This window comes from Sphaerodactylus townsendi, linkage group LG03, assembly GCF_021028975.2.
Source record: "Sphaerodactylus townsendi isolate TG3544 linkage group LG03, MPM_Stown_v2.3, whole genome shotgun sequence".
In the NCBI taxonomy this organism is placed as follows: domain Eukaryota; kingdom Metazoa; phylum Chordata; class Lepidosauria; order Squamata; family Sphaerodactylidae; genus Sphaerodactylus; species Sphaerodactylus townsendi.
The window spans coordinates 8,973,644-8,989,366 of NC_059427.1; the positions used below are offsets into that span (position 1 = coordinate 8,973,644).

Below are 15,723 nucleotides of genomic sequence, written 5' to 3' on the forward strand. Positions count from 1 at the left end.
AATCTATGATGTATCCTCTACAATTTACCATAAGAACCGCCATCCAGGTCAGGGCAATACATGCATTGCCATTATACTGACAGACAACTAACGAAAGCTAAAACCCAGGAATAAAAGAATTCATTTTAAAAAAACTGTAACATGTAGTTTGGGCCTTGGTGGGTGACCCTACGTCTTCCTTACTTTACTTGGCCTTTCTTACCTCATAAATTACCTTGTCGTGAGGAGAATTATTCTCTTTTCATTGATACATTTTCAAGCTCCTTAGAGGAAAGAGATAGAGATAATGAGTGCTGCCTTCTGAGGGGTGATGAGACTTAAGTAGTGGAACATTATGGTTTGCCTGTACTCTTTGTGCAATAGAAGAGGGCTAACATAAAAAAAGAAAAATTTAAGAATAGCATCCATGCTTTTCTCATAGAATCATAGAAATACGTTTCCTGTTTAGCTGTTTTGCTTCACAGGGAAAAGTGAAGCAACAGGAAAAGCCATGTTTGCCAGCATTTGGAAACAGTACAGCCTCTCTTCAGATTAGCCTGTACACTCCCACACACGCCAGCTGGGTGACCTTGGGCTAGTCACAGCTTCTCCGAGCTCTCAGCCCCACCTACCTCACAGGGTGTTTGTTGTGGGGGGGGGGGGAAGGGCAAGGAGATTGTAAACCCCTTTGAGTCTCCTGTAGGAGAGAAAGGGGGGATATAAATCCAAACTCTTCTTCTTCTGCTCTACCCTATGGTAGCTTAAAAGAAATAATGCATAAAAGAAAGTCCACAGTGAAGGAAATGTAATCTCACTGTGAGGCAGAACACAAGTGTGTAAATGGCTTGAGTCTCTTCCCTTAACAACTGGACAGAGTCACTGTTAGCTGCAACTTGACAGCACTTTACATGCACATAACGCATGTGTCTATTTTACAGCGAAATCCTAAACAGGGTTACACTTTATTGGACTTTGAAGGGTATCAATCTCCTTAAATCTGCATGGCTATTGAAATCATCTCAACAGATTGTTTCCAGAAATGCTTACTAGGGAACCTACAGACAATCACAGGGCTGACAAACTGATTCTTGACAAATGTATTTTTCTTTTATGTACACTGAGAGCATATGCACCGGAGACAAATTCCTTGTGTGTCCAATCACACTTGGCCAATAAAGATTCTATTCTATTCTATTCTATTCTATTCTCTCTCTCCTTCCCCACTTGCTCGTCACAGGCAGCTCCTCTGTTCAGTTCAAGCATATTCCCCCCACCCCCAAATCCCGGAAATGCCTGAACTCCCCTTTCTCAATGCTGCAAAAAGGCCAAATCGTCCCCACCCCACCCCATCCCTTTCACGCGCATTTAGGTAAGCTGTTCAGTCCCCCCCGCCCCCCGTTCATGGACTCGCAAGGGCCGCTGGGAGGTGTAGTTCCCAGCTGGGGAAGACTGAGATGGGCGGAGGCCGCCTTTGGGGGTGCCCACAATTCAGTGCGACTTTTTTGCAAGACGAAGAGGAAGATTTTGGGCACTCGGAGTTCCAGGGGAACCTGCATCTTCGCCCTTTTCCTTGGATGGAGGAGAGATCTGGCTTTTGCATGTCTGCAGGAAAGGTGAGTTTTAGATCTCCAAAAGACCTCCCGAGGGAGGGAGATGCACGTGGATGGGAAGGAAGGACAAGAGGTAAAGCGCTGCCAACTTTTCGAGGGCACGTGGAAATGTCTCGCTGTGAGAATCCCGATCAGATCCCCTGGAGAAAAGGGCTGCTTTAGGGGGGAAACTCTGTGGGGTCATACCCGGCTTAGGTATATTTTATTGAGTTTATTTTTAATTGCTGATGATGGAAATAATGCTCCTCCCCCTTTAATTCTTTTCAGATGAAGTCCAATAACTCATCTGAAGTTAAGAATTCTAATACTACATGTTTGTGGCTAGCTTTCACTTAAACTGTTTATTTAGTTTCAAATTCCAGCTGAGTAAATTTGACCAAGAGAAGCCCATTTGTGTGCAGTTTTCTGAGTATATTGTGTGGTGACTTGCAGGATATTACACCTGTCCAAGACTGAGGAAAGCTAATACAATTTTTCTTGCTAATGGTTTGATGATGTATTGCATTCTTTTAATAAAGTTGGTGTCCTATAGGATTTTTCCTTCCTTTGTGAATGCTAAGGGCAGGACTAGATGAAGAACTGGGCAATATTTTCTTCTTTCAGAGATCCCCGGTGTCCTTTCAGGAAGTAGCCGTGTCCTTCACAGTGGAGGAATGGGCTCTGCTGGATCCCAACCAAAAAAAGCTCTACTGGGAGGTGATGCAGGAAAACTATGAGATGGCGGCCTCTCTTGGTAAGGATCTTTCCCCTTTTATCATGAGAATGGAAGAGAAGAGAGTAGGTGGCATTTTCCATTAGTTCTCTTTGATTTCCAAAGTGGCTGGAAAGTTTTGGCTCCTCATCTCAAGTGAGAAAACAGAGATGAACAAAGTCCAGGATCTCTACATCTGATGTCTCATTCAGTGGGCCATCATTGGAAGCCGCCCTACACAGCACTAGAAGAGTGAAGAAATATTCTCAAATATGTTGGCTTTGTTATTTTGCTTGGTTCTCTTTGTTGCAGGGCCTGACAGTTCCCAGCAGGACTTGAGAGCACCAGAGTGGTCCACCCTGTCGTTCCTGGGTGTTGACACTGTGGCTGCTACTGAAGAGAGAGAAGAACATTTGGAGAACTTGGAATTCATCAGGGAGGTTTGCTTGTCTCCAGAAACAGTGAGTTTTTCATTCATAAGCTGAACTTGTGCAAAGATAGGGGAGAAAATGGAAGAGGAAGAGCTGGAGAGGTAGGAAAGGGTTGGCTGGAGGGAGCACCAAGAGAATGCCTTCCTAGGCAAGATCTCCAGAGGGGGTGGAGAACACTTGGTTCCCACACACTTGACTGAATTTATGCAACCAGTGTGGATTTATTTAATTCTAAATGGCTAGGTGACCCACTGGTTCATGTTTTGCTCCTACTTGGCTCCCAATGCTTGTTGCACACTCCACGCACTAACCACCCATCCAAAAGGTCTTGTTTTGCTCCTCCCTATGTGTGCTGCTTCCATCTTCCTGGCTTCTAGGGAGTCAACCTTTAATTGCAGACTAGCAGAAGGATGTTCTAGAGCAGTGGTTCTCAACCTGAGGGTTGCGACCCTTTGGGGGGTCAAACGACCCTTTCACAGGGGTTGCCTAAGGCCATCAGAAAACAGTCTTTTTATATTTTATATATACCAATTTTATGGTTCTGGGTCACCACAACGTGAGGAACTGTATTAAAGGGTCGCGGCATTAGGAAGGTTGAGAACCACTGTTCTAGAAGTAATCCAGCCTGTGCCAGATTGTTTCAATTCCCTTCTTTCTGGTGTTGCAAGTCCCCCAGTCACACTGAAGTTGAAGCCACTGAGATAATGCAGTAGTTTACTTCTAGTTCAAACAGGAGTCAGTCCACGGTGTCCAAGTATCTGGAAATGTTGCTGAGACAGCAGGTTTGTGCTGAGGATTCTGCGGCCTGCATCCCTGTCCTGTACATTCCCAAGGATCACAGTCAGAAGTGGATAGGCCTTGTGTTTGTTAGAGAAAATACAAAAACAAACAAATACCTTAGCCTTAACCATGCCAACTTTAAATAAACATAGAACAGCTCTGGAGACAAATGTTTTAAGTAGAAATCTTCTGTACAGATAACTTTTTCCATGTATTTCTGGGATGGAATGTGCAAGACAGTATATTTTATTCTGGTACAGTCAATTAGGATTATTTTCATATTCTTGTTTTCAGTGAATTTGATCAACAGAAGCCCAGTTATGTGCAATTTTCTATGTCTTGGATACTTCCAGGAATTATATTTGTCATGGGCTGAAAATAAGTATCAAAATTTCACATTCCATTGCTTTGATGCGTTTGATTCTTTTAATCAAGTGACTGGCTGAAGGGATTCGTCTTTTTGTTGTTGTTGTTGAATGCTCAGGGACAGGAATAGGTTATCAACTGGGTAATCGTTTCCTCTTTCAGGGATCTCCACAGTCCTTTGAGGAGTCTGTCCTTGAGGAGACAGTCATGTCTTCCATGGCAGAGGAATCGGCTCTGCTAGATCCAGGCCAAAGAAAACTCTACCGGGAAGTTATGGAGGCAAATTATGAGAGAATGGCCTCTCTTGGTAAGGATCTTTTCCCTTTTATCACAAGGGGGACTGTCTGAAGCACACTTTCATTTGACATGGAAAACAGAACGAATCTCCCCCTCTAACGATCTGGAATGTTGGAAACTGAAAACAGAGAGCGTTAAATTCTTTCTTATTGTTAAGTGAAATCTGTTCATTTGGGAGATCTCTGACTGAGGGAGATGGATGATCTCCCCTGAGATTGGTGCTGCCAAATCTGTTGGGAGTCTCTGTTTCTTCTTCAGCCTTTCTGTGTCGATAAGGAGTGGTTGCGTCAGAGTCCTTTGCTTGTGTACATGAGGGATGAGAAATGGCCTTCTTCATTAGACCAGAGGAGAGGAGGAGTCTTTACTTAGAGGCGGGCTTCCTGTTTTGCCTGTGGAAAGTCCTTAGTTCAAACCATGGCCATTGAGAAGGTGTTTTGACAGGCGGCAGAACTGGGAAAGGCCCTGCCTGAGGCCCTCTGGCACCACTGCTTGATGTGGAATCTGCTGGGCCTGATTGAAATTTCCAGTCAAAGTCTTGGTAAGGGAGCAATCTGTGAGCCTTCTGGTATCTAAACAGATGAGGAGGTGCAAGCAGTTTCTCCAAACTGCAAGCAGTTTATCTAAACCGACGAGGAGATAAGAAGATGGCTTGCAAGGGAAGAGAAGCTGGGCATTAATGAGGAAAAGACAGAGCAGGGTTTCCACTCATTCAGCTTAAATGTGTGAGAAATTGATCCACACCCTGCTGTTTCTCTTTAAAAAAAACCTAAGAGGAGGCCTGTAACACTAATCCAGTAGTTTGCCTCTGTAGATGGAGATTCCCTTCAGTCACCATAGGTAGTAGCCGTTTATTTAATACAGGTCTGATCTGTCTATTCTCTTTTGGCAGTCTTATAGCTTGCTGGGCTTATATATCTTATGAGGATTTTTTTCTGCCACAAGCAGACAACTTTTGCTTCTGTTGCCAGTGGCAGAGTGATTACACCATTGATAGTCCAGTAATCTTGGGTGGGGATTTAAATGTTCATATTGAAGCATCTTTGGAGATCTTCCAAGACGTGGAATCCTGGCCATTGGATCAATTCTTCCTTGTTTCTTGGGCCTGCGACCTTCAAAAGATGCTGTGGGAAATTCTTGTGGGCCCTTTCTGATTTTATTAGCCACTTAATTGGGTTCGATTATTGCAAATGGATATGCTGGATACCAAAAGGCAGGGACTTATCTTTTGGGCAGAGGTTGTAGTCTGATTATTTTTAAAATTACATTCTGTCTCTCTCTTCCTGTATCAGTTCATTTTGGCTGGGAAAGCCCTTTGACAGCGGACTTGTTGCATTACAGATGATCTGGGAAGAGGTTTTCCCAATGTTAGTGGCAGGAAACGGTCCCCAAAATTGGCTCAAGAACTCCACCTTGTTTTAAATCTCCAGTCTTGATGGATATAAGGAATAGGATTCTTTCAGAACTTCTTTATAGCATTCTTCATTTTTTTGTCAATTAATGGAATTGTTACAATTTTTTTTCAATTTCAGAATCAGCTGTAAAAAGGGATAGTGCCCTCCTTTAGTATGGCAGGTTTTGTAACATTTTGAAAATTCCCATTCGACGTACCTTAGATATTTACAGGCCAAATCTCAATGCACTTAATATAGCTGCTTAAGAACATGAGTTTATCAGAAGTATTATTGTTTGAAATTACTTCAGGCCTTTTCTGAGTGGGACTGCAGTAAATTTGGGTGTTTGATAAATTTTAGTGGTAGAGGATGTGTTATTTTCTCTACTTGCTTAGTAACGCCTATGGATTGGAATAAATCTTTTAATACAGTCTTTAAAGATAACAGACCTGATAGTCCCTCAGCTCTAGTTATATACACTGTTTGGAAAGATGAGGTCCTGTTGAGCTTTTTCAGTTAGACACCCAACTGGTGGCCCCACGTTTTAGCAGCTACGTTCTTTGCCATTGCTAATTCAGGAAAAATTCCGATATATGATATCAAGCAATAATTGTTCCTGTGCCTGAAAAGGAACTGTTTAACCCGCCATCTAATTATTACCCAATCAGTTACTTTCAGTTTCTGGTAAATTCTATTCCATTAATATAAGCTAGACCCCAATCATCTCGCTCTGCTTGTCACCCTCATAGATGGTTTCATCTGCAATATTGTTTGTATGGGAGGCCCTCCTGCCTCCATGGAAGGATGGGCTGACTGGAGTTCTAACTTGAGTTTCTCCATGATGTCCTCTTCTGCACTCTGCAAGGCTTCATTTCCTTGTTTGACTAGGGAGCTGGCCGAGATGAAGTGGGCTGGATGATAACTAGAGGGACGCTAACAGGAAATTTGGGATGAATCGCATGAAGCCCATCATAGGGCCCATTTGTAGGCCTACGAGGGGGGAATAATGGCAGCAAAGAAGACTGTCTTCTATGGCACCATTGCATCAGCAAAATCTCAGCCAACTCAGTTGTTTAAAGTGACTCATGAGGACAGGGACAACTTCAAAATGATCCAAACAGATTAGACAGCTGGGCCACATGTAACAAAATGAATTTCAACAGAGATAAATGTTACATACCGGATATACTGACATATAAGACGACTTTTGAACCCTGGGAAATCATCTGTAAAGTCTGGGGTCATCTTATATGCTGGGTACTGAGCGGGTGGTACTGAGCGCCCAGGATCTGGAGCCGTAGCTTCTGCCGCCGCCCCGCACACTGGGTTCAGTTCCTCACTCCTGAACATGAAACATGCCCTACTCTGGCTTGGCCAGCTGCCTGCCTGCCTCCCTGCCTGTGCAACTGCAGCCCGTCACCGCCATCTGCCATGATCCTGGTGCATGCTTTACCTTTAGAGTCAGCCCCGTCGGCGATCGTGGGGCTGATTACTCCCAAGCCGACGGAGGCGTTGCTACTGGACAAGAGGAGACTCCTGTGCCTGAAGAGCCCCTTCCTTATTTCTGCAAAACCAGGAACCAATGCACCAGCTCTTTAAAGGCGCAGGAGGCTCCCCACCACCGCCTTCCCACACGCACTTGACGAACTTTCCTGCTCCCCAAAGATGGAGCTGCGGAGCCAACATGGGAGAGGGGCTCCTGGGTTCACTTTCCCTTCTGCCTGGTCGGCTGCTCCTTCCCCCCGGCTCAACCTACATCCCCCTCCGAAGTGGGTTTCTTGCACATCCTTCCAGCAGAACCACACGCGGGGCAGCCCGACTTTTTGTCCCCCTGTCCCCTGGGGACATGCGCACTCTTCACCCCGCCAGCACCACTGCAAGCGGAGTGGAGCTCAGGAGCTGTTTCCCGGGTAGGGCGGCCAAGTTCTCGCTTCCTTCCACACAAAGATCAGCCTGTCGGTCTCCTGAGGGCGAAGCAGGGCAAAAGACATGGCAGAACCAGCTGGAGTTCTCTCTCTACCTCTGGGTAACTTTGTCTTGAACATCTCCTGTCCACACACCCCAGGCATGGACGCAGCCGTCCGCTGGCTCCGGCCCCTCCGGACGGACCTCCCAGCAAGTCTCCCTCCTTCTCCTGCATTCTCTGGGGGTGCCTGGCGCCTCGCTCGTCCTCTCCCCTGGCGTTGGCGTGCGGTGCCTGCCCTCAGCACCGTGCTGGATCTCGGCGGGGGAGTGAAAGGCAGTGGTGGTGCTTGGAGTGGTTGACCGGGAGACTGTAAGTGCGCCCCCCCCCCCCCCGAGAGAGAAGGCATGGGTGGGGGACGGGCAGGCTGAGTGGCAAGCTTCAGCCGGTGGGGGGGGGGATTCCAACTGAAGGATTGCCCATCCCTCTGCGGATTGCGCACGGAGCGTGTGCGCTGGTGCAGCACCATGCCCTGCAAGCTTTTCTGGTGGGAAACTTTTTTGGCGGGACCGGGCGAAAAGTGCAGGGGCAGCCATCACAGGAGGAAGGGGCTGTGGTGCTGCTGGGTTCTTGCAGAGCTTACAAGAGGGACGTGTGCCAGTAGAAGAACGGGCTGTGTGTTGGATTTGGTGATACCGGTACTTTGCAGGCAGGGAAGGGGCGAGGGGCTGGTGCTCTCAGATGATCTACCTTTTAAGGTAGAAGAGAATTGTTTCTCGTTAGGTTTTCATGCTACCTTAGGTCTATTGAGGACAAGTACTGTACGGTAGTTTATTCAGTTGGGGACCTAAGAGGATTTCAGTAACTGTAACTGGGGTTATCCCAAACGATTCCAGATCTGTGATGTTTTTTTACTGAGGCTGGCATGGGACTTCGATTTAGGGGGCTGGGGCTTTGTTCAACATGTCTTCCATTGCCCCTCCAATTACACTTTTGTGCACATAGAATCATAGCATTTAAAGAGACCCCAAGGGTCATCCAGTCCAACCCCCTGCAGTGCAGGAACATGCAATCCAAGCACTCCTGACAGACAGATGGCCATCCAGCCTCTCTGTAAAAACTTCCAAAAAACGAGACTTCACCACACTCCAATGTAGTGCTTTCCACTGTCTTACCCCCCCCCCCCCGAGAGAGAGAGATGATCTGGAAACTTGGGGGGGGGGTCAAGTTTCTCCTCTTCCTCTGAGTGGGGAAATTTCCCCCAAGTTGTTTGGGGCACGATTCTTTGGAGTTCTCCTAGAAGCGTCCAGCACCTGCCATGCTCTGACCGGAAGTCCAAGATAGTTACTTGTTATGTGTTGTCTCCCTTCAGTCTTTACGATCCCCAGATATGGTATTTATTGTTTCAAACTGGGTGTCACTGGGCACTTCCGCACATGCAGAATAGTGCACCTGCAATGCACTTGGCAGCTGGATTTGACTGTGTGGAATAGTAAAATCCACTTGCAAACAATTGGGAAAGTGGACTGAAAGTGCATTACTCTTCATGTGCGAAAATGCCCATTAATATAACAGACTAAGAAGATCCCTTCTTCCTCTGGAATGCATATTCTAGTTACTGTATCTATGTTGAGGGTGCTCTACATGTGGCAAGGATTGATTTAGGTAACAAGGATTGATTTAGGTCATACTGCATAGTGATCCCATGTAAAAAAACCTGATTTTCTTCTTACACAGTACAGTCCCCATAATAGAGTCACAACAGAGTCCCCATCCTTTGGAAACACAAAGTGGCTTGAATTTTTGGTTGATCTGCCATTCTATAATACACATTTGATGGTCAAAATATCATACTCTGATCACATGCAAGGTGCACCTGGAATATTAAAGAATCCTGAAAGAACTGTATATTTGTATGTTCATGATTCCCCAAGAAGCTCTTGGCTAGGGTGATTTTTTCTTGGTGCCTGCCCATTTTGATTTTGCTTCTCCCTTATATGATTGAAACCCGCAATGCAGGTGACATTCATTTTTGCATCATTTCATGTTTCCTCACCCCAAAAGTGATTCTTTCGTCAATGCTGTTTGGTTGTCAATAATCCATGTGTATATTACGGTATATTACGATATACTTTCAGGTAAAAAACCCATCATGGCTGCACCAGCAAGAAGACAGAAATATGAAGCCAGCTTCAAACTTACAGTTGTAAAGTTTGCCATGGAACATAATAACTGTGCTGCTGCAAGACAGTATGGAGTAACAGAAAAGATGGTTCGGGACTGGAAAGCAAATGAGAAAACATTACAGAGTATGCCAAGGGGTAAGTGTGCACTGAGAAGAGGCACCCCTCATTGGCCAGAACTGGAAAAACATGTAGCAGAAATGGTGAATGAGCATCGCCAAAACCGTTATGTAGTGACACGAAACAAAGTACGTTTGTTTGCACTTCAGTGGGCCAAATCTAACCCAGATCACAGCAACAAATTTAAGGCCACTGCATCCTGGTGTGCTAGATTCATGGGAAGGCATGATATGGTACGGAGGCAAAAGACAAAAATTGCCCCAAAATTACCTTCAGATCTTGATAGCAAAGTAAATAGTTTCCATCAATACGTAATACGGCAGCGCACTAAACATGGCTATGCGTTAAATAGTATTGGAAATATGGATGAAACTCCAGTGAATTTTGATATGATTGGAAATAAAACTGTCCATCAAAAAGGTGAAAAAACAATTTTAATGAAAACAACAGGACATGAGAAGTCCAGTTTTACAGTGGTACTAGGATGCACAGCTGATGGCGCCAAACTGAGACCAATGATTATTTTTAAAAGAAAAACAATGCCGAAACTCAAGTTCCCTGTTGGTTGTTTTGTGCATGTGAATGAAAAAGGCTGGATGGATGAAGAAGGGGTAAAGCTATGGCTTGATAATGTATGGAGCAGGCGACCAGGTGGACTCATTCAAAAACGTAGTCTACTGGTGTGGGATATGTTCAGGGCTCATTTAACTCCCAGCACCAAGCAAAGGCTTGCAAGACTAAACACAGATGCGGCAGTTATTCCTGCAGGATTGACATCGTTGGTACAGCCACTGGTTGTGTGCCTAAACAAGCCATTTAAAGATCGCATTCGAGAACAGTGGAATGAATGGATGGCTAGTGGCGAAAAGTCATTCACAAAAGGAGGAAACATGCGTGCTCCACAGTTGGATGTTTTGTGCAAGTTTGTCATAAAAGCCTGGAATGATATTGATGCAGAAACAGTAATCAAGTCTTTCAAGAAGTGTGGCATATCAAATTCATTAGATGGTATGGAGGACGACTACTTGTGGCAAGATGAAGAGGAAGCCGAGGCTGAGACCACACCATCTGACTGCCTTACAAATGACTGCCTTACAAATCTACCACAAGATGTCATTTATGCACTTATGATATCAGATGACGAACAGGAGGATTTTGAAGGCTTTTAAAGGGAAACTGTCAAGCCAGCAAAACCTACAAAAATACCAAAGCTTTCAGTTAGGATGGGTGTTGCTAATTCGCCAGGGACTTGCCCGGCACTTGCACTGTTTTATGCTTACATGTTTGATGACAAGCCTTATGTTTATAAGTTACAGTTTTCCTTCTAAGTGCCTGCATGTCATAAGCATTTGAATTAAAATTACCATATTGAAATCAAATCTGATGATTTTTAATTTTTATTTGGTGTGTGTTGGAAGAGGGGTAGTCTTATACAGCGAGTATATCCCAAACTCTATATTTTAACTGGAAAAGTGACGGGTGGGGTCGTCTTATACGCCGGTATATATGGGTACTACACTATTCTCCCTCCCTCCCTCCCTCCCTCCCTCTCTCTCTGTATGTATATATGTATGTACGTATGTATACATGCATAATGTGTTTTTTAGAACAAGTTAAGACTTTGGGAGTTCTAATGGACCCTGCTTGGATGTTTGAAAAGTACATTGGCATGGTGGCCTGAAGCACCTTCTATCAGCTGTATCTGATTTTCCAACTATATCAGATCTGGCCATGCTGTAACTCACTGTTGGATTATTTCAATGGCTTCTTTGTGGGGCTGCCATCAGCTGGAAACTACCAGCAGTCCAGAATCTGGCATCCTAATTGCTGTTAGGAGCTAGTTTTTGGGAAACAGGTTGCCCATTGGCTGCCAGACTTGTCTGCGTTCAGTTCTAGATGGTAGTTATGACCTATAAAGCCCTTGGGAGTATTGGGAGACTGGTTAATATAGCAGAATTTGGCCAGACGTAGATGTGTGATCTTGAGTGCAGCAAATAAATCTTCCAATAAATATTTGTTTTAAAAAAAGTTAAAACTGATATTCATTCAAGTAGATTCTGATCACACTCCAGTAGCAGCCGAAAGGAAGAAAGAGAAGCCTAGTCTCTGTGTTTGAGCAGCTTTCTTCTGATTGGCTATTGAGTTGGTGCGGGAACGATACTCTGCCCTTTTTTTCATGTGCAGCTATGTAGATGTGCGGCTTCATCATTCTAACTCTTTATCTGCGCAGCTTCGTTGGCACAGAAGGCTAATCTGATATTGGATGAATCCTACAAGCAACCTCGTTTGCCAGTGCTTAACATGCCTCTTGATCCTGATGTGGCAGAGCTGCTGCTCCTGATCCTTGGGTTCGTCAGCCATCTGAGGAGCCTCATGGGGGCTGCCCTTGCTCTCCATGGAACACTCCTGCAACACTTGGCTCACTTAGCTCACTTGGCTTCCTCTTCTCTGAGCATGGAGCGCAGAAGACGACAATGGCTAGCCCTTGCGGCTGTTCCCACGCGCCATCGCTACTGGGTTTACCCACATAGGAGCAGGGACTGGTGGTACAACTGTGTGTGGTCCTCCTGGGATGATGATGAATGGTTGAGAAACTTCAGGATGACCAAGAAGACCTTCAGCAGGATCACAGAGAGCCTTGCGCCCCACCTGCAGCACCAGGAAACAAACATGCGGTCAGCCTTACCAGTAGAGATGAGAGTCGGGATGGCAATCTGGTACTTGGCCAATCAAAACAGTTTCCGTGACGTTAAGCAGCAATTTGGTGTAGGCCTCACTACAGTTGCGGATGCGGTCCACCATTTCTGCCGTGCGGTGAGGGACACGCTTTTCAAGAAGGTGGTCCGGTTTGTGGATCCTGTGGACCAGGTATGTGCACTTGTCCAAGGCCACCCCCCTTCTCCCTCAAATGATTCCTTTACATTTGTATCACAGTTCCCTGGAAAACTGGGCAGTAGTCTCCTCGCCAACACAACAGGCAGATAGTGAACATGGGGAAAACATGGGGAAGGTAAACTTGGGAGAATAGCCCTCCATTGGTCTTTTGGTAGGATTGCAAAGGCCGGCACATGCCAAACTGGGAAAGTGGCACCATCCACACCAATGGTCCTATCTGTCATGGGAATGAACATCTGGTGAGTGTGACCCCAGTAAGCCCACACGGGGGGTTTCTAAAACAGATGAAGCTTCACAAGCTGATGTTAGGCACATGTGATCTCATGGACATGGTGCCTTTCTGTCTATGGGAGGGGTTTGATTCCTTAGCATATGCAGATTTATAAGTGAAACTTAACTTGAGGCTGGAGACAGGAGCTTCTGTTGCCAATGCACAAAGTATTCTTACTCATAAAGCAGAATGGAATCACAAAAAAGTTACTTGGAATAAGTCTTGTGGCGCCTGCCCCCTGACAGCAAAAGTTTTCCTGGGAGAACATATTTTTCCTAACCTCTCTTTCCACTATCTTTGCAGGTCATGGCAGGATTTGCTAACCTGGGCTTCCCACAATGCATTGGTGCCATTGACGGATGCCACATCCAGATTCAAAATCGCTCAGATGTCCCCGGGGAGCACCTCAACAGGAAAAAATTCCACTCAGTTGTCCTGATGGCAGTGTGCGACCACAAGGGACACTTTTTCGAGGTGGACATAGGTCACCCAGAAAAGAGCCACGACGTACACATCTTCCATGGATGCCATTTCACACACGCCATGGACAGGGGTGCTTTTTTCCCAGACAATCCGACCCTGTCCATGGAGGGAGTTGCTGTTTCACCTCTTGTACTCGCGGATGGGGCGTTCCCGATGCGAAGGTGGCTAGTTAAGCCCTATGCTCCCGCGCACGATGCCAGGGAGCGGCATTTCAATCAGAGACTCTCCAGTGCGAGGTGTGTGGTGGAGCAGGCTTTCAGGCGGCTGAAGGCCAGGTGGCGTTGCCTTCTGACACGGCTGCCGGTCATGACAAGCAACGTCAACGCCATCGTGGCGGCATGTGTGGTGCTGCACAACATCTGTGAAAGCGAGGGACATGATGCACCAGAAAGTGAGGGGCTAGCTGGTCTGCTGCTGACGCAGATGGAAGAGCAGCAGCCGATCGTTCTGGAACAGGAGGGTGGGGACCAGAACCTTAGTGATGACACTCATCTTGCAGAGGGAATGGTAGTGCGAGAAGCTATGGCCACCTACCTCTACAGGTCTCATGAACAAGGGCAGTAGATGTACAGGCTACATCCTGCTGCTGCTTAAAATTGCAATTTTTATTTCTTTCAAATTTTCATGGGTCTTGTGTTGTTTTGTTTGGCTCCTTTATTAATAAAAGGATGTTTTCTGAAATGTTCACGCATCTGTTGTGCACTACTGCTAACCCATTCTGTTGCCAAAGTCTTTCATGGTGGAAATCAACTTCCGTTGTGGGTTTTCCATGGACTGGTACTTTTTGCTCCCATCATATCACCTGCATATATGGCTGGCATCTTTAGAAGTATGTCGCAGCTAGTGCTAGAGGCACATTGACCTTAACATACCTCTGCAGGTGCCAGTCTTAAATAGACGCAGGTGAAATGTTAGGAGCAAAAACTACAAGACACTGGCAGCACAGCCCAAAAAACCCACAGCAGCCATGTGTACTAGAGGTACATCAAGCATGTGTGATGTGAGTGCCAAAAAGTACATTATTATGATTCTGCTGCATACAGTTTTAACATACAAAAGAAAAACATCACATTTCCTGTACAAGTCACTTATCCTGACACAAAACACGTTTCCCAGATCATGTTGCTGGGTGTACCAGGAATAAAGAATGAAATGATGGCTGATTGATCAGCACATTGAAACCCCTTATAGTTTAAGACTTTTTTCTGTATTCATTTAGTTCTGTTCTAAGAAAGAATCAAGCAAATCCATAGTTTGTTGCAGACTCTGCACAGCAGTCAGAAGAGAGTGTGATTGCCTCTAACTGCACAGCTGAAGGTGGTGTCGTTATATGTCATCTAAATTCCTGAACTACTGCTCAGACTTAGGGGAAGTGCTTAAAGTGCTCCTCAATGTTTGGGTATTCCATTTATGTTTTTACATAGCCACGCATAAACAAATTAATCAGACTGGTGCCATTTTGTGCCATAATTTACATTTTAACGTAGCGACGCATAAACAAATTGATCAAACAGGTGTTTCTTTGTGCTGTTATTTACGTTTTAACATAGCCACGCAGGGAGATATGTGTGGTAACTGACCAATTACCCCTTCCTAGGTCCTAACATGGCCACACATGATAAACTGTGCTACAGGAGAAACTCCAGACGTCCCGTCGGCAGAAATGGCAGCACGTTGGCAAGGCGTTTATTGGCATCAAGAGGAGGTGGAGGTGCTGCTTAACGCAATAAGGGAGAGGAACTTTGCCAGGTTGCTGATGGGCAGGACCCACCTGCCGAACCGTAGGGCCTACCACCTCATCAACAGGGCGCTCCATGAGCGCGGTTTTGCCCGGACACCACGCCAGGTCCAAACAAAATGGAAATCCCTAAAGAAGACTGGCCTCAGCAGTTCTCCAGAGCAGGGCAGGGCTGACACAACTGAGGGCTAGCTGCAAGCAGCAGGCCTCAGAGCAGAGTCTTGTGGTCTTTGCTTTTTGACATCATGGTCACTATTTGTGAGGGGCTGAACCTACTCTGCAAGGATGGCAGTAAGGGGGTAGAGCTCACATTTCTTCCCCCTCTTGAAATCTCCCAAAGCAGTCCACCAAATGCCAAATAAATAGCTTCTTTGCTACCGTTCTGTTAGTTTTTCTTTTAAGCTGGAATGAAAGGAGAGGAAAGTTGTATCTGGTGATGACCTTGTATTTTCATTCCAGCGTCATCCTTTTCTGAGAAATGTCCACTTATATATGAACAACACGCATTTTATTGTTGAAGGCTTTCACGGCCGGATTCAGCCCAGAAAACCCACCAGAACCAACCTGCATTTTAATGAGCATGGG

At 45.7% G+C, this 15,723-nt stretch overlaps 1 protein-coding gene across 2 annotated transcripts; it reads left to right on the forward strand.

Moving 5' to 3' along the window:
* Positions 1-1,320: 1,320 nt before the first annotated feature.
* On the forward strand, positions 1,321-14,081 carry LOC125428625. Of its 2 annotated transcripts, XM_048489064.1 has the most exons (7): positions 1,321-1,592; positions 2,193-2,322; positions 2,593-2,741; positions 4,020-4,164; positions 9,587-9,769; positions 11,982-12,619; positions 13,221-14,081. In XM_048489064.1, exons 1-7 carry the CDS (start codon positions 1,434-1,436, stop codon positions 13,962-13,964), a joined length of 2,148 nt encoding a protein of 715 aa, XP_048345021.1. In that variant the 5' UTR covers positions 1,321-1,433; the 3' UTR covers positions 13,965-14,081. The 2 variants fall into 2 exon arrangements, with proteins under 2 accessions (XP_048345021.1, XP_048345022.1); XM_048489065.1 differs by lacking the exon at positions 9,587-9,769 and having other exon boundaries at positions 1,322-1,592.
* The last annotated feature ends 1,642 nt before the right edge of the window (positions 14,082-15,723 follow it).

What these genes read in the sequence shown, in the direction of transcription:
- LOC125428625 (XM_048489064.1), top strand. Translation starts at nt 1,434, where the DNA reads ATGGGCGGAGGCCGCCTTTGGGGGTGCCCACAATTCAGTGCGACTTTT. An exon ending in TTTGCTTGTCTCCAGAAACA is followed by an intron (nt 2,742 to 4,019) that starts GTGAGTTTTTCA and finishes TTCCTCTTTCAG; the next exon opens with GGATCTCCACAGTCCTTTGA. An exon ending in ATTACAGAGTATGCCAAGGG is followed by an intron (nt 9,770 to 11,981) that starts GTAAGTGTGCAC and finishes TTATCTGCGCAG; the next exon opens with CTTCGTTGGCACAGAAGGCT.